Source organism: Balaenoptera musculus, chromosome 12, assembly GCF_009873245.2.
Source record: "Balaenoptera musculus isolate JJ_BM4_2016_0621 chromosome 12, mBalMus1.pri.v3, whole genome shotgun sequence".
NCBI lineage: Eukaryota > Metazoa > Chordata > Mammalia > Artiodactyla > Balaenopteridae > Balaenoptera > Balaenoptera musculus.
The window spans coordinates 25,935,094-25,957,993 of record NC_045796.1 but is presented as its reverse complement, the minus strand read 5'-3'; the positions used below and the strand labels follow the sequence as shown (position 1 = coordinate 25,957,993).

General features: G+C 39.8%; 1 protein-coding gene across 5 annotated transcripts in view; it reads right to left on the bottom strand.

The window, feature by feature from the left end:
• The window catches only part of NHSL1 (NHS like 1), a 239,398-nt gene that overhangs the window by 43,287 nt on the left and 173,211 nt on the right, over positions 1-22,900 (bottom strand). For 3 of the 5 annotated variants that reach the window (XM_036871759.1, XM_036871761.1, XM_036871760.1), the window contains one exon: positions 15,865-16,017. The exons of 1 other annotated variant lie outside the window; for it this stretch is intronic. In XM_036871759.1, coding sequence (XP_036727654.1) covers positions 15,865-16,017 — 153 coding nt within the window. Of the gene's footprint in view, positions 1-15,864; positions 16,018-19,064; positions 19,123-22,900 lie in introns of those variants that run through there. One more of the 5 variants, XM_036871762.1, reaches the window with a different exon arrangement.

Genomic DNA, 22,900 nt, shown 5'->3' with positions numbered 1-22,900 from the left:
CATATTTATAATTCTATAAGAGACAATTATAAGTGAAAAATTTCATGAATTTATTATAAAGACTTTGAAATATACTCTGAGAGAACAAAGTTTTTGACTTAAATAAATGGTTACTAAATTCTGACTTACTTAAACGAAAGATAGAAGGAAAAGGAGGAGATGGAGAAAGAGAGAGAAATTGAATGCAAGGTGGGAAGAAAAAGGGATTTGTCGTTTATACCCTAAGGAAATGATGTGGTAAGATGAGTGGATGCTAAAAGGGAAAAAAGTGAGGTTTGCTGAATGTTAGCTTGTCTGAGTAAGAAGAGAAAGCAATGATAAAGGAAGTATTTAAAATGAGCAGCACTGTTGTCCTTAAAAAACTAAAAATAGAGTTACCATATGATCCAGCAATCCCACTCCTGGGCATATATCTGGAGAAAACTCCAATTCGAAAAGATAGACGCAGTGTTCATAGCAGTACTATTTACAATAGCCAAGACATGGAAGCAACCTAAATGTCCATCGACAGATGAATGGATAAAGAAGATGTGGTATATATACATAATGGAATATTACTCAGCCATAAAAAAGGATGAAATAATACCATTTGCAGCAACACGGATGGACCTAGAGATTATCATACTAAGTGAAGTAAGTCAGTCAGAGAAAGACAAATATCATATGATATCACTTATATATGGAATATAAAAACAATGATACAAATGAATGTATTTACAAAACAGAAATAGACTCATAGACATAGAAAGCAAACTTACTGTTACCAAAGGGGATAGCAGGGGAGATAGCGGGGGTAGGGGAGAGAGATAAATTAGGAATTTGGGATTAACATATACACACCACTGTATATAAAATAGGTGAACCACAAGGACCGACTGTATAGCACAGGGAACTATATTCACTATCTTGTAATAACCTATAATGGAAAAGAATCTGAAAAAGCATATATATATATATATATATATATATATATATATATATATATATATATACTATATATACACACACACACACACACACACACACACACGTACAACTGAATCACTTTGCTGTACACTTGAAACTAACACAATATTGTAAATTAATTATACTTAAAAAAAAAAGAAAACAAGCACTGCTACATTAAAAGCCAAAAGGACTGGTTAAGAAAGACTGTTTTGTCATTTTTCAGGTTATATCTATAGTGGTGGTGTATACGAGCATGAACTGCTAGGAAAGTGCTGAAACATTCAGGTCAAAAGCACAATGTTGGTATTTCACAACAGTACAGCATTTTAGACGTACCATACTTTAAAATCTGAATGTGGTTTCTTTTTAACAGTATTAAATCTTTCATAATCCTCCTCCTATAATTCAAGGTCATTAACAATTGGGAGGACTCCAGTTCCACAGTTAATTATAAATAGTGGTCATGATGTACTGCTTCAGTGAGAACGTTCTGTGATGAACCACAGTCTAAGAAACTCTTTTCTTCAGATCACTGATTTTTAAAGCCATTACTGCTGATGACACTTAATAAATGCGTTATTTTCTAAACTGAAAGCCCTTGGCCGTCATTATTTGATTTGTGTGTAAAATATTTCTGTGGGAATTGAAGGAAAGCAGATATTATACCTGTCTTACGGATTATAAAACACAAGTGTTTTAAGTTTCTGGTAGATCCAGGTTTCCAAACTTCTATCCCAGTTATTTATCCATCAGATTATCAGTGACAGGGTCAAACGCCAGTTCTATTACATATCTTTGTCCGGTACCAGAGAACTGAGAACATAGAAGACTACAAACATATATTTAGAAGAAAATCAATAATCAATTCCAGTCCAACAGCTGTATCAGGTCTTATATAGCTAAAGATTCTAGTTTGAGCTTTCAAGTAACAAGCATGTAGGAAAAATTTACTGCACTCAAATATTATGCTCTGTAAACATTAGGGAACTTATTTTCTTAATGAAAATCAAACCAAAATGCATTTTAAAATAGAAGGGATCTGCCTTCTAGTACCTTAATTTATTGGGTTTGGCAATCCTGAGCAAGAGAAAGAAATCATACTGATACTGTAGTTCAGATTCTGCCTTGCCAGTCATGTATATTGGATTTTCCAAAATTACATTTGGATTTTCCATAAATTCTTTTCTTCAAAACAGCTGTACTTCAATTTATTTAAATTGTCTTTAAGAATCAACAAATTAGAACATAATTAAGAGACTATAAATGGTCAAATGTTTTTAAGTTATTCAGTTAATTGCAGCATATCAAGTGAGTTGAAAAGCTATGTTAAATCTAAAGACACCATGGACTTAATATAGATATTTTCAATGCATATTGTCCTAGGTAATTTGACAGCAATTTAAAATAACAGATTCCAAATAAATATGCCTTTTTGGTTTACTATTACACTAATGATTCATTCTTTTCTCCCCTCTCTGCTTAAGAGTAAGAGTTTGTATTGATATGAAGTTATACAGCAATACTTACAATGATATAAAAGCATATTATTATATATGAAGTATTATATCCAAATTTATCTTCCAAAAACTGCATATCTGAGTCCATAAGACAACTTCTTTATCAATCGTCACGTCAAAGATACTTTGCATCCAAAGTACGATAAAATAAAAAAGAAAAGGAGAAAATATATGGCTTTAATGATTGAGCCCAAGTCTCTCTAAAAGTTCTGAAATATCTCCTCTCTTAATGGTGCATATGAGACAAAATGTTCCAGGTGTTAGAGTATAATTTGTTTAACTGCAGGTAAGAAAGAGACGGCCAATTAGAAAATATGCCAACAATCACCCACGTGTCAAGGAGAAGGAAGCGCCTGGAAGGAGATGAATCAGTTTGTTCAAGTAACCTTCCGCTAACAGCCAGGGAGATGAATGGCGGCAGTCAAGAGCTCAAACTCTGACAGTGAACAGCTGTGTGTTCGAACCCTAGCTTGCGATGAGCTAGTGAAACTGAAGGGGGTACAACTTTCAAGGTGTTTACAATTTAGCTGACTGATTAAACAAGTTCACATGACAATTTATGGAGCACTGGTTCTCCCAGTTAAGGTGCATGAGGATCCCCTGGGGGCTTGTTAACCACTTGGCTGACCAGTGGGTCCCAGAGTGTCTGATTCAGTGGGTCTGGAGTGGGGCCCGAGAACTTGCATTTCTAATAAGTTCCCAGGTGATGTTCCTACTGCTGGTCTGGGAGCCACAGGAGGAGAAAACTGTTTCAGAGGAAGGTAAGTAGCCACAGAGAAGGAGAAACAATATTAAAGGTGCTTGATGTGAAATCCATTCAACCATTTGGGGTAGGTGTGACATAAAAGGAAAAGTCTTCCACTTAGAGGAGAGGTTCCCGAAGAAGGAAGCAGAATTTTCATAGTTTAAGATTTCCTACATATTCCAGGGGAGAAATGATAAAAGGCCCGAGGGGAAAAGAGGGTTAATCTGTTTCTTTTATTATCTCACAGATGATCCACACTCACCAACAGAATAACTCGAGAGGAAAACAGGAAACAAAGGACAAAGAAGAATTTAACAGATCACCGCAGGAGGAGGAGAAATGCTATATCTGGTAATTACTTTCAGTTCCTAAGGAATACTGTTGCGTTTCAGAAAAAGCTTTAATTTTGCTCCTGTAGAAGTACCTTACAGGTCAAGATTCCCTTAAAACGCTTGAAGAGGTCTTGTTATTTTAACGTACCCCTTCAGCTCAGCTTTAAACAAAGCTTCCTGATTCAGGCTGCTTCCACCTCTCCCTTGATTAATGTGGTCATCTCCGCCCAGTGTCCTGCATCACCCCGATCCCTTTACTGCAAACTTCTAACACAGAACCAGATTGAACCATTTAAAAATGATGAGTCAGATTATGTCACTCCTGAGCTCAAACCTCTCCAATGGCTTTCCAGGCCCTGAAAGTAAAAGCCAATGTCCTCCTAAAGGTGTCTAAGCCAGACATGATTTACTCAGTGTGGGTGGCCAGGGAGTTCATTAAATGAATGAACCATCAGTACTTGAAAGGTTACTGTGATTATGTGACAGAAGGGCCGTCCTATCCCTCACCCAGGTGTATTTTATCTTTGGCCATACCTTCCGTCTTAATTTACCCAAGGCATGTGACCTGCCTATCTATCTGGTACCCCACCCATGTCATCAGTGTTTATTAAGCACAACGGGCAGGTATGGGTTGGGGCCAGCAGCAACACAGAATTTAAGGGGGAAGGGGTCCCAATCATATATATGTTCAGGAAATAAGAGGATGAGGGAAGAGCAGGTAGGGAAGACGATACTCAGTGCTCTATTTGGGTTATCTATCCAAGAAAATTTGGTCTTGGTAGAACTTCAGGGACACTGACCAAATCCAGCATTAAAACACTAATTCCATCACGGGCAACTCCCCCAAAGATTTCTGGTCAGATAGAACAGATGTCACAGGAAAGCTCCCAGAAAAGTGTTGGGAAGGAGTAAGGTAGAAGAGAGATGGTCGGAAAAGCCACCTTTGAAATGGATGGGTTTTGCCAAAGGAGGGGGGAGATGACAAGCAGACTGCTGAATTCATATGCCTAACACTTATTTTAGCACGATTCCAAATGACTTCTCATTTCAATCTCCTTAGTGAGTTTGGGGAGATAAAGTGGTCAGGATGGGAAAAGGTGGTGTCATCAGCTCAACAGTCACACAGGAAATGAACCTGCTGACTAATATACTGAAAAGGCATTGAAAAGAGTCTTTTCGCTCCATACCCTGGGACCAGTATCTCCTTCAGTGACATTAAACACCATAGGCAATCTCATTTATGCAGAAGGGCAAAAAAAAGGTCATTTTGATTGATATTCTCCCTCTATGGTTAATTTCTATTAGGGTGGAATAAAAACCTCCCAAAACACAGGAATTAAATATTAAAACTTACACCATTGGATAAAACTGTTTGTTAGCTTTATTTTTCATTGCAAACCATGGAAGGAATTATTCCTCAAATGTTATTTGCCATGGCAGAAAACTGGTTTTTAACATTTCTTCTCTTCACATACCCAAAATCATTTAAGGAGACTTGAAGAACTAAATCAGATTTAAATTAAGGTGAAAGCTTTCTGGTGCCCATGATAAATGTGAAGGTGCTGCGAGTTTGCAAGCCCTAGTTGAGCACCACCAGAGCACAGCCAAACTGGAGGTGATCTCATTTCACTTTAGAATGAAAAAGCCCTATCACTGGCAGTCCTGGAGCGTCACCAAGGTTACTCAATATCAAATAGCCTGCAAAGATTCTAAACCAACACCAGGGACTTCAGTTGTTCAGGGAATGATAACAAACCTTATCCACAGTACCTTCAATGTAGCATTTTTATGCTGCGCTGGGCGAAATATAGCAGCCACTCAAGTTACTCACTTTATCAGGAATTAAAATGGAATTGCTGAAACAGCAGACTGACCATGGACACAAAAACAAAACAAAAAGCCTTTTGTTTAAACAATCCATAGTGCTTTGTTAAGACCTGGATCATTTAAATGACTGTCTTTGCTATTCTATCTTTTGTGTGTTGCTTACCATTAAAAAAAGGCAACAGGTCTCTTTACCCACTGAAAAAGCAATGATTGTTCCTTTTTCCTTTGCTCTTGCATCTGACTTCCCTCTCACAGGTTAACTACCCTTTCAGGGTTATCATACCTAGAGAGTTAGTATTATAAAAAATTTTGTGCGCCATCAAATCAAACAACAGAAGTTAAACTGCCACCTTTGTATATCATTCCATTCTGTTAATTTTTTATTTTTGTCTTTGCACTTCCCTTTTCTCAATAGAGAATTCAATCCATTGTTTCATCAGGTTGGGCAACTTCCCCTAAGGATAAAAATTCCAAAGGAAGTCTAATGAAATACTAAACATTAAAAGAAGTCTTTAATAACATTACCATTTGTCTTTGAAAAGTCAACCTAATTAAATTCACAAGCACTGAACAAGAGAGCTCCAAATGAAGTCATCCTTCTCACCAAGGAACTAGCCACATAGTGGGGGCCATTTTTCTATCAAGACTCCAACACCCCTTAATAAACAAATTCAGTGTTTTTTTGCTCCATCTCAAAATGCCCTTTCCCCAGTCCTGTCTGGGAACTAGAAGTCGAAACCTGAACTCTGCCTGTGCCTGTTCACTGCCTGCTGTCCCCTCAGGGAATGCTCCCATTCTCTCTTTATATTTGCAACCTTTTCTCCTCCTGTGGGCTCTTTTGTCTACAACCATGTTTTAATTGGCTCTAGTTTTTAAAACAAATACTACTACTACTTCCAGCCTGCCACCACCTCAAAATACTGTCCTTTTTTCTCTTTGCCTTGTTGACATCATTTACTCTATTTCTTAAAAAATATTACTTGTATTATTTTTCTGCTTATTAAAATAATTATCTCATGAAACCTGGCTTCTTAAATCCACAGACCCTCTTGAAACCACTCTTTTGACGGTCACCAATGACTGCCTACTGACCAATTCAGTAGCCTCTCTTCCGACTCTGCCCATCCCCGAGCACCACGGTCACTGCCCCATCCTGATTTCCTCTCTTCTTCCCCAGGTACTCTTTTCCTGACTTCTCCTTCCAGCCCCCTAGATCAAAGCCTTCCAGACTGAACCTTCACGACTCCTCTCCCTGTACACTCTCTCGATCTCCAATCTCCTCACTCCCGTGTTCTCACCACTTGTTCTGTGGCTGTGACTGATCTTCCTCCTGAGTTCGAGATGACCTTTCCAGGACCTCCACAAATACAACAGTATTTACAGTACCGCACACTGGGGTCACACAAATGACAAGAAAAGGTCCTGCTGCCAAAGGTCTTGCTGTCAGGTGGGGGGATAAACATGTGAACACAATTACTAGTTTAATGGAGGGGTGTAAGGTTCTGTGGGCATGTGTAGAAAAGTGGGTAAGGGATGCCCAGGTCTGCCCTGAGGAGTCCAGGAAAGCTTTGTGGGAATCCGAGCATCAACCAGGTGACCCTTACAAGGGGAACAGGAGTTGGGCAGGTGTGAGAGGCTGTGGTTTACAAGGGAGAGGAAGTGGATTGAGACACGGGGTGGAGAGAAAGGGAGGGCAAGACGAGCCAGGGTTCCAACAGAAGGACTTTATCCTTATGTGTAAGGGCACAAGGTAAAGACCTTAGGTGGAGGCGGAGAGAAGCACGGGGCGGAGGGGGGGGGGGGGGGGGGGGAAAGGGTGATTTGTCAGGTGAGGCCGGACAAACAGAGGTAAGGAAGGTTCTCAGATGCTAAGGAAGTTAGGTTTTATCCTGCCAATGGTGGAAAGCTGGTAAAAAATGTTTAATGAGAGGCATGATCAGATTTCTGTTTTAAAGACAACACCCATGGACAAGGGTGTGGCTCAGTGATACCACCATTATCAACCTTCTGAGTCATTCACACACTTCTCTCTCTGACGAGGTGTAAACTAGGAAAGCAGCCATGTCGATTTCTCTCTGACTCTGCTACAACATCCAGCCCAGTGCCTCACTTGCTGGGTGCACTTAGAAACTTTTATGTCACCACAAACTTAGATTTGTGGACAATTCAATTTGTCAGTATTTGTGTTCAGCCGTAAATTGTATCTTTGTGTTAATAAACTTTGCATATCACTCTTAAACAGTTAAAAGAGGCCAATCAGAATTTTGGAGCTTAGAAGGGAACTTAGAGATTGAAAATTGTTTTCCAGAGGAGGAAGCCAAGTACAAAAATGGGATATGGGGCTTCCCTGGTGGCACAGTGGTTAAGAGTCTGCCTGCCAATGTAGGGAACACGGGTTCGAGCCCTGGTCCGGGAAGATCCCACATGCCGCGGAGCAACTAAGCCCGTGAGCCACAACTACTGAGCCTGCGCTCTAGAGCCCGTGAGCCACAACTACTTTAGCCCACGTGCCACAACTACTGAAGCCCGCGTGCCTAGAGCCCGTGCTCCACAACAAGAGAAGCCACTGCAATGAGAAGCCCGCGCACCTATTCAGTATTTATAGTCAACTGTAGTCATTTTCTTTTTTTTTTTCGTATTTATTTATTTTTTAAACATCTTTATTGGAGTATAATTGCTTTACAATGGTGTGTTAGTTTCTGCTTTGTAACAAAGTGAATCAGTTATACATATACATATGTTCCCATATCTCTTCCCTCTTGCGTCTCCCTCCCTCCCACCCTCCCTATCCCACCCCCCTAGGTGGTCACAAAGCACCGAGCTGATCTCCCTGTGCTATGCGGCTACTTCCCACTAGCTATCAATTTTACATTTGGTAGTGTATATATGTCCATGCCACTCTCTCACCCTGTCACATCTCATTTTCTTTTTGATGCTAAAACTTGCCTTAAATTTGGTCTGTGGGAGACCCTTCAAGCTGGTTCCTGTGTCTTTTAAAAATTTACTTCTGGGGGCTTCCCTGGTGGCGCAGTGGTTAAGAATCTGCCTGCCAATGCAGGGGACACGGGTTCGAGCCCTGGTCTGGGAAGATCCCACATGCCGCGGAGCAACAAAGCCCGTGCCCCACAACTACTGAGCCTGCGCTCTAGAGCCCGTGAGCCACAACTACTGAAGCCCATGTGCCACAACTACTGAAGCCCGTGTGCCTAGAGCCCGTGCTCCACAACAAGAGAAGCCACCGCAATGAGAAGCCCGCGCACCGCAACAAAGAGCAGCCCTGCTTGCCGCAACTAGAGAAAGCCCACGCGCAGCAACGAAGACCAAACACAGCCAAAAATAAATAAATAAATAAACTTATTTTTAAAAAAAGGTATATGATTTTCCAACATCTTACGGGCTACTGGCAGCAGTGGAATCACAATTCTGGTCTCCTATCTCATTTTTCAGAACAGTTACTGACAACACAACAAGATGTCAATGCCTCTGTGGTTCAGGAAAGATGAGACAATTACACACCCTACTTCTGTTCAGCGGCTTTTCCAGAATAACGAACCACTCCGTGCCCTGCCCTCAATTCTATGCCTATTTTTGTTTAAACTAGTAAATAAGTTAAAATTCTCCATGAATGAGTGTAATTTAATGTTTCTTTCTTATTAAAAAAAAATGAAAGATAATCCTTCTTTAACCAGTGACATTTAACCGTCTCCTTTTACACATCAATTTTACCAAAGGATTCTTCAGGAAGAATGTAAGTAAAGAAGTAGGCAAAGAGTAAACTGGCTGCAAGTGCTAAATCATTGGTATATTTAATGTTTCTAATCCCTTATCTTTCTTTCCTTTGTCGCTTTTATAACCTGTTTATTACTATTTTTTTTTAAGTCCATCGAGGTACTAATGATCTACCGTAGCCCTAAAAATATGCACCAAATGCTATTAGGATGAAACAATGGTTACAGATGTTTGTCACACATGATGTCTCATGATGAAGCTTCCTTTCTTTATTTCTCTTAAACATATTTGACTTTTAATGAAATCAGGAATGAGTGAAGAGAAGTTTTCATGAGCAACAGGGAAACCACCGACCTTAGGCTATTTTGCATTTCCTAAATTAACTGGCTGAAGAAACCAAATCTGCCTTGAGCCTTTGGATTCCCCGTGTAAGCCCTGTCCCAGTGACCTTTCTGGAAGTTGAGGGCAGCTGAAGAAGCGTCAGAGATAGGCCCTTGGGATCTGAGATCAAAACAGGCCAGCATGGGCTGAGAAACCTGATTTGGAGTTCTTGGCAGAGCCATCTATAAACTGCAAAGCAGCTGTCAATTAATCCCTTAACTCTGATAGGTCCTGGCTTACTTATCTACAAAATGGAAAGGGGATTTATTAACCAGAGGACCGGGGAGGGCCCTTCTAGCTCTAGCATCCTGGGCATCTTTCAGAGGTTGATGGGGAGTCGGGGAAAAGGAATCTTGCGCATGTGGATGAAATGAACCTGAATGTCAAGTGTCTATGGCTGTCACTGTCATATGACAATGTTCCTTGTTCTCTTCCTCTCTCCCTCCTCCCCACTGTATATCCCTGGAGCATAATGGCTGGGAGAGGAAGTGCCAGCTAAATCATGACAGCCATTTGGGAAAGAGGGCTGAAAGTTCTATCTGTATTCCATTGCACTTAAAAGGCACCCTTCTTTCTACAAACACTGCTTCCACATTGAGGGGCAGGTACTTTGAGATACTTTATATAAATAAGTTGGTTTTATTCCCACAAAACAGATATTATGATCTTATTTTATAGATGAAAAAAAAAAAGCTCAAAATGTTAAAGAGACAAACTCAAAATTAAACTCAAATAATATATTCCTAGTACATAACAGAGGCAGGATGTAAACCTAGATGTGACCCATGCACTTTTCATGAAACCTGGGCTTTTCCTATTAGAAAGCAAGAACAACAGGAGGTTTCTGGAGTTCAGGTCATATTCTATTTTTTGACCAGAGTAATAATAGTTACATAGATGTTTGCTTTATAATTATTTGTTAAACTGTACATGTCTTATGCATTTGTCTGTGTTCTATGTCATAATTTTTTAAAAGTGACAGAAAAGAAAAAGATGAAGAATTCATTGTCATTAGCACAAGGTGGGCAAAGCAGATGTTCGTCCTGAGCCTGTCTGGGTGGTGAGCAGATGTATCATTCCAAGAGAGAGAGCTCTCAGCCAACATCCCCCAGGTCATGCCTAGAAAGGTGTCTTCCAGAAAGCTCTGTAAAAAATGCCACAGGACCCCCAAGAGGAGACTCTATAGCCAAAACCACAGGGCACCTGGGATATCCCAGGGACGCATCAGCCCAACGCAGACAAATGAGACCACCAAGCCCCCTCATCAAATCCAGAGATCCCCACAGCCCTTCCCAGAACAGACTTACTTGTCCGAGTCAAAATGCAACTAGTAGGTGGTTTCTTGACAATGAAAGGTAGATGCAGTGACCCTTAGATAAAGTCTGTGTGTCAGGAAGTGTCAGAGAAACCTGGCTGGGACTACTTGGAAACCTTGTCCATAATTTTAAGAAAGGTATACCACTCTTTAATGTTAAATAGGTTGGTCTGTACACACACACACACACAGACACACACAGACACACACACACACACACACACACACTATTGTTTTAAATCACTTGGTACAAATAGTCATTTCTTCGAAGTGTAAATCCCCAATTCTTATCTCTCCAGATATAATAAACATAACCTTCTGACTCTGAATTAACACAGGCCAGATCCCACATTCCTCCCTGGGCTTACACTTCTAATTCTAGAGCCACAGAGCGGGCTGACCTGCTAAAATGTGTTTCTTCAGGAATGAGAGCTGTGACTAGACGGTTTCTGATACCAACAACAGATGCTCTGTGAACTAATTCAGGCAGGAGTTAACACAGATGCAGTAACCAAACTGCCTGTTAAACATACTACGAGAAAGTATGTTTATCTCTCTCCCAAGTTGGCCTTTTGGGGGAATGAAGCCTGAAAAATAACATGTTTGTTTCAGCCTTTAATAATCTTAAAACTTGTCAAATGAGGCCTACAGGTTGTGAAGAAATAAAATCTGAAACTTTCATTGAGTCTGAGTGAGCCCACCTCATCCCTCAATTCCCCTTTTCCCACTGAACTGTGGCCCCTTCAATATATAAAAACTACCGAGATAAAAATTTAGATAGATGAAGGTTACTGATCATCACAACTAACTCTGATGAAGTTCATGAAGGGTTCAAATAACTATGGAAATTAAAAGTGAAGAATTCTTCCGGAAATTCAGTAAAACTCACTATTCATTACTAGCCAGATGTCCTGTTTACCCAAATATCAAAATACTCTTAAAATATGGGTACGGACTTCCCTGGTGGTGCAGTGGTTGGGAATCTGCCTGCCATTGCAGGGGACATGGGTTCGATCCCTGGTCCGGGAAGATCCCACATGCCGCGGAGCAATTAAGCCTGTGTGCCACAACTACTGAGCCTGCGCTCTAGAGCCTGCGAGCCACAACTACTGAGCCCGTGTGCCAAAACTACTGAAGCCCGTGCGCCTAGAGCCCGTGCTCTGCAACAAGAGAAGCCACCGCAATGAGAAGCTGGAGCACCACAACGAAGAGTGGCCCCCGCTCGCCGCAACTAGAGAAAGCCTGCGCACAGCAAGGAAGACCCAACGCAGCCAAAAATAAAAAAACAAAAACAAATGGGTACACCTTTGTATTGTTGTTAGTAATAAGTCATTACCTAAATCTCTAGTAACTAAATAAATCAACAAAACCAAATCATTTGATCCAAGAGCATGGTCACTAAATTCTATCAAGTTCTCCAGAGACTAGCCCCCAACAACAAATACAAAAGATCTCTGCTTTATTTGGACTGGAATGGAAACCACCTGCTACAGGCACTCCACATGCCGTGTGACGCACCAGGAAAGCCCGTCTCCTCCGCAGTGCGAGAATGGGAGAGTGGTGGTCTCCCAGTGCTGTTCTGGCTGACCAAGCTCTCCCCTGTATGCCCAGCGTACCTCACGCCCATCTCCATTACACTACTGTCTGTTTACTTCAGTCTTGACACCAGACAGCAAGCTCAGCTCTTTAAAGCTGGGGACCCATGACCTTTTGTCTCTTCATTTGAAAACTCCTGGCATAGCACAGAATTGATTCTTAAATATGTATTAAGTAGTGTCTATTATCTACCTTTATGTACTAACCCGAGCTTAGCTTTTTCGTAAAAGCACTTTCAGTAAACCTGTGCCTTCCTCAACCACTCTACTGACCAGTAAGCATTTGTGCATTACTTTAACATAAGCAAATGTTTACAACACTTAGTTATTAATTTATTAGTACTCACTGTATCATTTCCCTCTGTATTTTATGGTCCTCAAGAGGGGAGCTGAGCCCCCCACAAAAACTGACAGAACAGCTCAGACAATGAGCATTTAATGATTAAGAAAAAGCACCAACCTGTTTAACATTAAACGATGGTATTCCTTCCTTAAAACAATGGACAAAGTCACAGTAAGACTAGAAGGAGGAACAAAATATTAGAATGCTCATTGTGAATAGTGAGTGACCTACCTTTCTATATTTTTAAGCAAAGGCTGTTGAGGTCAAATTAACTTAGACTGATAATCTTATATAACATCATACTTTAATAGTGCCATATAGTAAGGGACTGGATTTTTTCTTTTTAATCTTCACTGATAATGAGGCAATAAATACTCTGCACTCATGTTGTGTTTATTTCGAGTTGCTAACATGATGTAGGGGAAGTGGTATGTGAAGTTCTGTACACGTGATTAAAAGTAAATAAATGAAGAACAAAAGAGCTCAGATGTTCTTTCTCATTTCATCTTTCTCAACCACTATTCTTCAAGTTATCAGTTATCTAAAATCTCTTAAGCTGCATTTAAATCCAGATTTAAAAGTTGAGCTCTAAGAATTTCCCAAACTTATTAATTTTATTAAGAGTAAATCCCTTCGATGAACGATTTTAGGGCATTTAAGCAATCACTGAAGCATTTACCTTTTCAAAATAAAATCTAAGTGTAGGCAAAACCAGTGGTGATGATATTTCATAGGTATCTGTTGAACAGTCCAAAAGAAAATAAAATCAGAAAAATCTATACACAGATGCTCAGTGTTCTAAGGGTAGAAAAGAGAAGCTCTGATCTGGTACTTGAAAATACATGAAAGAGGTAGTGAAGCACTATTTCCTGGAGAGTGATCAAAAAACCACTGGGCCTGAATACTCAAATTCACATATACCTTTGAGAAAGCATTCTCTACAAGCCAGACCATGCAGTGTTCTGTCTTCAGAGCAACAAGAGAAATGTTAACAATGGCACTCCCTCAGGGGTTTGTCCTGGGAACCGTGCCATTTAATCTTCTTATTAATTCTTTGGTGGAGGAAGGTGAGCTCTAAGTAGAGAAGCTCTTTGTCAAAATTTACTAAAGACAAATCACTAGGAACTGAAGGGATCTAGAAGAAATTGTGGTTGGATTTAGGCACCTCATGAAGTCAACAAAGGTCAAAGTACAACTCCAAGGCCATACGGAAGAGCCCAACTAATATGATTCTTCTCATTTAAGCTTGTAGTCACTAAATATACAGCGTATTCAGTCTAAATGAAAAACGGAGCCCAATAATGTCCTCATTGCTGGACAGGAAGAAAAAATAGGGCCATGATCGAAAATGTTTGTATAGTTCTGCTCAGAATACCAAATCTATTGTGAGTCTATTGACAGCTATTCCTTCTCTCTCTAAGCAGAGATTATCTGCTTTCTTTAATTACAATACAGCAATTTTCAGCACCTCTCGAGTATTTTTCACATTGTGATTTGCACTCTAGATATAAGTATAAATTCCTCGAGAGCTGAGACCTTGTCTGTGTATTCTGCATTTCTGCCAGAATAACAGATTTCAAACAAATGGTTGTTAAAGGCAGCAGTTAAGAATATGGGCTCTATAGCCTAAGACTGTCCAAGGTTAAATCTTGGTTTTACCACTAACTTTGAGATCTTAGGCAAGTTTCTAATCTTTGTGTCTCCATGTTGTCATCTGTAAAACTGGCACAGTAATGGTTGGTAGATTATTGTGAGGATTAAGAGATAATATGTGCAATGGTTTAGAGCAATACTTGGTATAGAGTTGAGTGTTTAATAAATGTTAGCTAGTAACCACAGTAGTTATAGTAACAGTACATTAATATATGAACTACTTAATAAATGACTGATACACAAGTAAAAACTATCATAAAATTAGAGGGGTCCTCATGCTGGGTTTTTCTTGAATCAATAACAGTATTTCTCAGATGTAAGTCTTTCACCATTAGATAAAATATAGGATGCCTGGTTAAATCAAATTTCAGATAAGCAACAAGTACTTTTTTAGTATAGTTAGATCCCAAACAGCACATAGGAGAAAACTGGTAGAAGCAGAGTCTGGTAGGATAAGAATGTTGGTTTGTTGTTTTAAGAGGAAGTCTCTGAATCTTAAAAGTCACTTCTTCCTCTTTTAAAGAACTTCCTCCCTCCTTTATCACTTTTAGGATGCCTTCTTTGTACCATGCATAAACTCTTCTTAACATCAGCAACAAGCTGAGGTAAAAATGAGAATTTTAAACTAGATACAGGTGTACACTCTTCCTGGATTTCCTACTGGTCACAGTGCACTCTGCCCACCTGGGCTTAAAGGAGCCCCGTTGGGTGCTGCCCAAGTTCTGATAAATCAAACCACTCTGCACTCCTTCACAGTCTATATTTAGGTTCCCTTTCCACCCAACTTGAACTAACTGAACAAACCATTACAAAGTACTAGCTTTAACAATTTGCTTTGAATACTTACAATGGTCTTAAAAAGGCAGTGGCAAAATTTCCCACATCAGCGGGTGTTTATTTGGATTAAATTAGTACTAGTGGTTTAAACATGCTAGAGGGTTCTAACATGGAGCAGGCTCTTTTTTTTTTTTTTTTAAATATTTTATTTATTTATTTATTTTTGGCTGTGTTGGGTCTTCGTTTCTGTGCGAGGGCTTTCTCTAGTTGTGGCGAGCGGGGGCCACTCTTCATCGCGGTGCGCGGGCCTCTCACTATCGCGGCCTCTCCTGTTGCCGAGCACAGGCTCCGGACGCGCAGGCTCAGTAATTGTGGCTCACGGGCCCAGTCGCTCCGCGGCACGTGGGATCCTCCCAGACCAGGGCGCGAACCCGTGTCCCCTGCATCGGCAGGAAGACTCTCAACCACTGCGCCACCAGGGAAGCCCCTGGAGCAGGCTCTTTAAGGACAGATTTGCATATCTGTACATCGGCAGCTTTCAGAGACCAGAACATATTAGGCCTGTATTAGGTTGTGAGTATTTATGATATTTTATAAAGACACAGCATACTATCCGTTCATTATAAATAGCAACCAAATCTATGCTTTCAATTCTAACAGTCAATAATCCAAGAACAGCAAGCTTGCAGGGCACCATCTTACCCCTCAATACTGATTTGAGGTTGAGCTTGGCTTGGCGGTGCAGGTCCTCTACGCAGGGGGGTCTTGTGGTGGGAAGGAACACATTCTCCTGCTGGTGCCATGGAGCAGTGTAGTGGACTGTCCATCGACTCTCCTCATCTAGGTTGGAAACAGCTGTAGAAAGAAAGAACACATTCAGAGGTCAAATTAAATGTGTTACATCAAGGTGGGTTCTTGGTACCTAACACACCCATAGGTAAGGGCCAGCATGGGAGAAATGGAACAAATTTTGAATAAGATTCAATCTCAGATCCCAGGGGTCCTTCCCACTGTGTTTTGTGTTTGTTCAGTTAATTGCTTCCCAGCTTTTTAGGCCCTCCCTCTACTCCAATGTTAGAAAATGATTAACAAAATCAATGAAGACCTCCAACTCCTGCTTAACTCCACCATGACAAATAATAGCCAATTGTACTATGTCATTGCGTTAGCAAATGTTAGATTGTCAAGACAGAAAACAAATTTTCTACTAAGAAGTTGGGACCAATTCTTTCCCCTCTAAGGCATTATTTTTAAAACATCACTGTTATAAACTCAATTAAATTTTTACAAAACTAATCATAAACATTCAAGGTAATACATTTAAATAGCATATCTAATTAGAAATCCATTTGTGCTACAAAATTTTCTCTGTATTTCTTGCTTTCATGGAATAGTTTTATATTCAAATATTTTTAGAAATTCCAATGCAATTGACTTTTCCCAATATAATCCAATTCAATTGAATTTTTCCAACACAAAAGAGATTGAGGACATCAGAGGGGGAAATGATAGGTAGGCTAAATCTCTATGACAATTTTCCTTTATCCTTCTAGGGATTGGGATCGCTCTATCTACGCATTTCATTTTTTCCTGACAACACAATCTAAGTGGGGTACCAATGGATCCCAACACGAAACTGACAGCACCATAAATATTCAACAATTTTTAAAATACTCTCTATATAACTGCTGCCATAAGCCAGGTGTAGAAGAGACTAAAGAAGTTTGAGAAGGACCCTGTGCTGAGGCAGTTACTGAGGGTGACAAGTCTAACTCCTGTAAAACCAGCAGATATGACAATTGTGAGTCAGGGGGGAGTCTTCCCCTAACTCTAACCTATGCCACACAGGGCACGCTGGGCATACTTGTTTCTACAACGTAACATGTCCCTGGAAATGAGACCATAAAGTAGACTCTCAAAATAAAATCAACAGGCGTGCATGAACTATTGAACCTTTCTATTTGAACGTGTTTAAAATTAACTCAATGTACCTTACAGTACAGCTATTACAGCCATTAAACAGATCAAATGAACTAATATATGTAAAGCCTTAGCTTATGAAATAACTCATGTAAAGAATGGTTGTGGCGAGAGCAGTGCAATTACTTGAAGGTAGCTCCTGACTTTTCAACCATCGCTGAAGAGGAACTTGGCCTTTCTCAGTGCCCCTGGGAACATAAGCCACCACGTATACCATGGTCAGCGCTCACCCCATATACCATCTTCTCTACAGCTACTGAATTCTACAAGCCGGGCTTTAAATAATTCATTTCCTAAATCATCCCACCTTCTCCAGTTGTAAGATAAATTAGTACTAGGGATGTGATGTGCAACATGATGAACACAAGTGACACTGCTGTGTTCTATATAAAAGCTGTTAAGAGAGTATATCTTCAGAATTCTCATCACAAAGAAAAATTTTTTTCTTTTTCTTTTGTATGTATATGAGATGACGAATGCTCACTAAACTTATTGTGAAAATCATTTCATGACATATGCAAGTCACATCATTATGCTGTGCACCTTAAACGTACACAGTGCTGTATGTCAATTATATCTCAATAAAACTGGACGAAGTGTTTTTTAAAACCATCCCACTTTCTCCATAAACTGCTAAATGGGAAAATAAACATTGAGAACTAGACATCAAGTTAAAAACAGAAATGTCCTGTGTGCTTTCTGCTTTTAACGTTTGCTAAAAGCAGCATGTAAACTAGGCATCTGGCATTTCACATAACCTCCGTGGACCAAATGTTTTGCATGGTGCATAGAACTATCAAACTTAATCTATAAAATCCACAGAGACCCGATTTAGCTCTTAGTTATGTATCTGAGAATCTTGCACAGGGTGGGACTCACCATATGTCCCCCAAAGAGTAGCCACAGTTAATTACAATGTTTTGTGCTAATGTCTATTTATTTGAAAGACTGAATTACCATACTTCATAGTTGGAAAATACTGAAAATTGAAACTCTTCCTATTCGCCAATTACAAATCAAATCCAAGTAATAGCGTCCGTGTAATCACACCATCAGCCCCACCACACAGCTACTAAACTGGCTCCTAAGAAAGGACAGTTGTCTCTCCCCTGGTGTATCTCACTCTTGCCAGGGCAGACTTTAATCAGTCCATCCAAAGACAGGCTTCAACCAGGGAAGCTGTAGAAATGAGCCCCAAGGGCTGTTCTTTTGCTTTCTCCGAAGTTTCTCTTACCAATGCTCCTACCCATGGCACATTTATCCAGTTTAAATCCATTGGTCCAAAAACTAAAGTAAAATAAAATAAACCAACAACTATGTAAAAACAGAACCATGTATTTATAAAAATTATACTTTCCAAAGAATGAAGAAACACCTGGATTAAAGAAATTTAAACCAGTGGTAAGTATACAATGAAGCCACATCACAAAAGCTGTGTACTTTACAATGACTGATCAGTCTAGACAGAGCCTGTCCTTGAGCTCTTAAATACCCAACAGAGTGCCAGGGAGTTTTAGAGGATCATCCCCACCAAAAATATGTGATACATTACACAGAGGCTCCTCATATATTTAGCCAAAGAATCAAAAAAACATACACTGTACATCAAGGCAGACATAAAGTAAATACAAGGGGGTTTTTCCCCCCTTCTTCAAAGGACTTCTTTTGAGAAGCAGAAATGAATTCACCTAAAATCCCAACCCATAAATAAGTAAGACATGCTAAAAAAATCACAGAATTCTGTCCTAGAGTTACAAAAGTCTGAGGTGTTTGAACAACTTGGTATAGAATGGAGTTTAACTCATGCCAATTATGCTGTTTCACACTCTTAATTCCGTCACTCGAAAGGATGAAGTAGTACATAAAACACACACACATACACACACACTCGCATGTAGTGGGGGAGAAAAGAAACTACTTACTTTTCTTCCTAAAAAGTTTAATTAAAGACTTGATCTTTGTATTAATAAAGACCACCATTTCCAGGATGTCCACATAGGGCTTAGAAATTTGAATCACATTAAAAGCTCAGTGCAGCAAGCAGGTGGCAAGCGGCTTCCTTCTGTTCCAGATTCGAACTTTCTTCCCCTGGTCTTGAATCCTTAGACATCTGCCCCGGGTGATGTAACTTTGAGGTTGAGCTTATTGTCAGGCAGTTACAAACCATTAACAGTCCTTGAACCTGAAACGCTCCCACTGAAACCTAATCTTTAAGGCTGAGAGCGGCCAGTGACAGCATGTACAGAAAGAAAGAGAAAGCCAATCACAGTTCTTATTTGCATGATAGCCACTTCGGTCTTTCTGCCTTGGTACTCAATTATTCAGTTTTCTCTCCAATAGATCAGAAGGTTCTCCTCTCTGGATTCCACAAAAATAGTGCAGATTTTCCTTAAGGAAGTTGAGGTGAAGTAAATGTGTTCCCCATTTTCACTGGGCCACTGTGAACATCCAGATCTTTTTACTGGAGCCGACAAGTCTTAGAGCCAGTCTGTTGATTCTTTGACTCCCTAGTTAAGTCAGGCATTTGAACTGATTTAGGGGAAAAAAGAGCCAGACTATTGTTTCCCCAACCATGCCCCCAGGCTCAGCCTCCCACACCAAAGGAATGTTTGCAAAGAAGCAGTAAAACTTTACAATAGAATCTCCATGGAGCTGTAAATGAGGACTTGGTTGCATTTTCGTGCAATTTAGTACGCCCTGTCTTCTCACCCAGTTTCTTTTTTTTTTCTTGCCAGTGTGAGCATAGCACTGTCATTGTTCCAAAGGGTGATCTTGTTTGCATCTAGCTGCCACAACTCTCCCACCTCACCCCACAAAAAAAACCCTCAACTTCTCCCATTCCAAAGGAGAAATTAGATGATATAGTACCCTAATCATTTAAATCTGTATTTTAAATTTAATTATCATCTAAGCCAGGTTTTTTAAATTCCACATCAAACACCACCCACGGGAGAGAAGAGGAATAATTTCTAACAAACATTATTTGAGTTTCTCTTTAACTTGAATGTACTGTACTGAGTTCTGGTTCTTTTGCAATTAGCTAAACCCATTTGCAATTAGCCACAGAGAACTGGGGAAACACAAATAGAGAAAAATCAGAAACGTGGTACAAGCAGACACTGTAAAAAATACATTCCGGGGTAAAGGGACAGGAACAAAAAGGAAAAGAACACAAGTAAGAAAATATTATGAAAAGGGACAAAGGAAAAGAATGCTCTGCACATCTCTCCCCAATTCCACTTCATGGCAAAACAGTTTTTGAGGCATGTTAGACAACCTCTTATTTCATAGCTTTGGGCCAGACTTAACAACTGAATGGAAAAATGTAATAACCCACTAATTCAAAACATTTCGTTTATAACAAAAGCTCTTAGTCAAAGAATAAAATTTATATAAGGGGCTCCCTCTAGGGAAAACTTTGGAATGATTCCTCCTCAAATCATTTCCCCCCCCCCAATCTTATTTTTTAAACAACAACAAAAGCAAAGCAAACAAACAAAAACCAAAACACACATATTATCCTATCACCATACATATTATCACAGATTTCCAATTTGTGTTCTTTCATCCCATACATAGCTTTATTTAAAAGTAACCACATGGCCAGATGGCAAATGACAAACTACTGTGAGTGTAAGCTGCCTGAAACGAGTGTGCAAAGTCTCCCTTAGGAAAACACACTTATAAGCAAGAATGACAACCTCGCCCGGCTTCAAGAGCTGCCTCTCAGCTCACTGCACTCAGACAGGTAGCAGCAGGTTCTGGCAGGAAGTACTCCTATTCAGTTCACAACCAACAAGTTTCCAAGGTTGAATGTCCCCATGCAAATTTCCAACTGGAAACAGCATATGGCCTTTCATGTATACAACAATGGCATTGGAACATTGATTCATTCATTAAAAGATAAATATTGAGCACATACTAAGGGCCACTCATTTGAGATCCCTCTTGGAGCTTACATTACTTGACAGTAAACCACAATTATATGGTATATTAGAAGGTGGTAGGTAGAATGGACAAAGGAAAAAGTTGAATAGGATAAAAGGGGCTTGAGAGGAGGGGAGGTGGCCAAGTTGTAGTATTAAACAGGAGTCAGGGTAGAGCTTGAAAAAGTGAGATCTGAGTAAAAACTTGAAGGAGGCAATGGCAATAAAATAAGAATCTATCCAGCGAATCCCACTGGCTCTCATTTTAAAGAGGGAGATATGTTTATTGGTAGTGAGACATTAGGACTAGTCAGAGAAGTGCTCTAAGAAAATGAACTCTGGTAAGAGTCACGCATGAAGTAATTCCCTTTCTCATTCAATTAAACCTGATATTAAGTGGCCTGAGTTGTGTAAAGATAATGCCATTATCTGGTTACACAGCAGTCAGTGGTGAGTCTAGGGGTAGAAAGCAGGCTTCCACTCCACTTCCCGGGGCACACTGTCCTCTACGCGTTATTCCGCATTGCCTCTTAACCTCCTAAGTCCAGAGCTTCAGGAAGGAACCACATAAATTAGGGTATTTATTGTGTTACATAGTAAGTTGTGTTTGGAAAGAGCTTTTTAATTATAAAGATTTCCCCAATGTTTTTCTCATCTCTTACTTTACATCCTGCATAGAAGCATGAGAATGAGGAAGTGTTTTCATCTTATAATTTGCATTTGCCTGGATGTCATAGTTTATTGAAGAGTCATGGTTTTACGAAAGTGTCTAGTATTTTTCAATGGTTCCATTTACACAGTCAACGGAAAATACATAAATCCATGGTACTTCTTATTCTAACTTTAGCTCTATATCAGTAGCAACAATTTTTTTTAAAAGTTCTAATATCCCAAACGTGGAAGACTTGACAGCATAGCAAAGGAGTGAAGAGCTCAGCTCTGGAGTCCTCTCACCCAGGATACTGGCCACTTACTAGAGAAGTGACCTCTCCATACCTTGGTTTTCTCATCTGTAACATGGAGGTAATAACACTACATTACAAGGTTATTATGAGAATTTAAAGAGTTATGATTGACAAGGTCCTTGGAACAGTCCCTGGTATGTGGTAAGCATATATAAGTATTTGTTAGAGACATGAATAATATCTGAAGAGACAGCTAAGCAGTCTTAAGCTTAATAAAGGGACAGTAATGCCCTTTATTGTGAATGGAAATCAACTTCACAATCTCATGGTTGTCTTTCTACTTGCTGGAGAGTTAAACTGCCAGCTGCATGAATGACTGCTCTAAACCTATCACTTCCAGTTTTGATGCACAAATTATCTTTCCCCCTGCCTAAAATTCTACCGCTCACCATTTAAAAAAATTCTCAGTGGTCACCATGAACTTCTAACCAGTACCAATGGTCTTTTTCTCTCTCCGCATCTTTCTAGTTATCTTTTTAATCATATACGGCTAATGACCCAGTTCTGGCACTATTCTTCATCAACACTGCAAACCACTAGCTCCTTTCCTACATTTGATTGCTCCTTCTCTGGATTCTGACAAACTCTTAACAAGCTTCCACGAGCCAGTCGTTATACTTCCGTACTATGCTATTTACTTATTCCCCCTTGAAACCTTAATGATTTTGCTGGTGTGAGGCAGGAGTCAACAAATTATGGCCCTTGGGCCAAATCCAGCTGGTCTCTTTATAAATGGTTGAAAAAAACTAAAAGAATAATATTTCATGACATGTGAAATTATATAAGACTCAAATTTCAGTGTCTGATAATAAAGTTGTGATGGAACACCACTACGCCCATGCATTCATCTACTGTCTACGCTGCTCT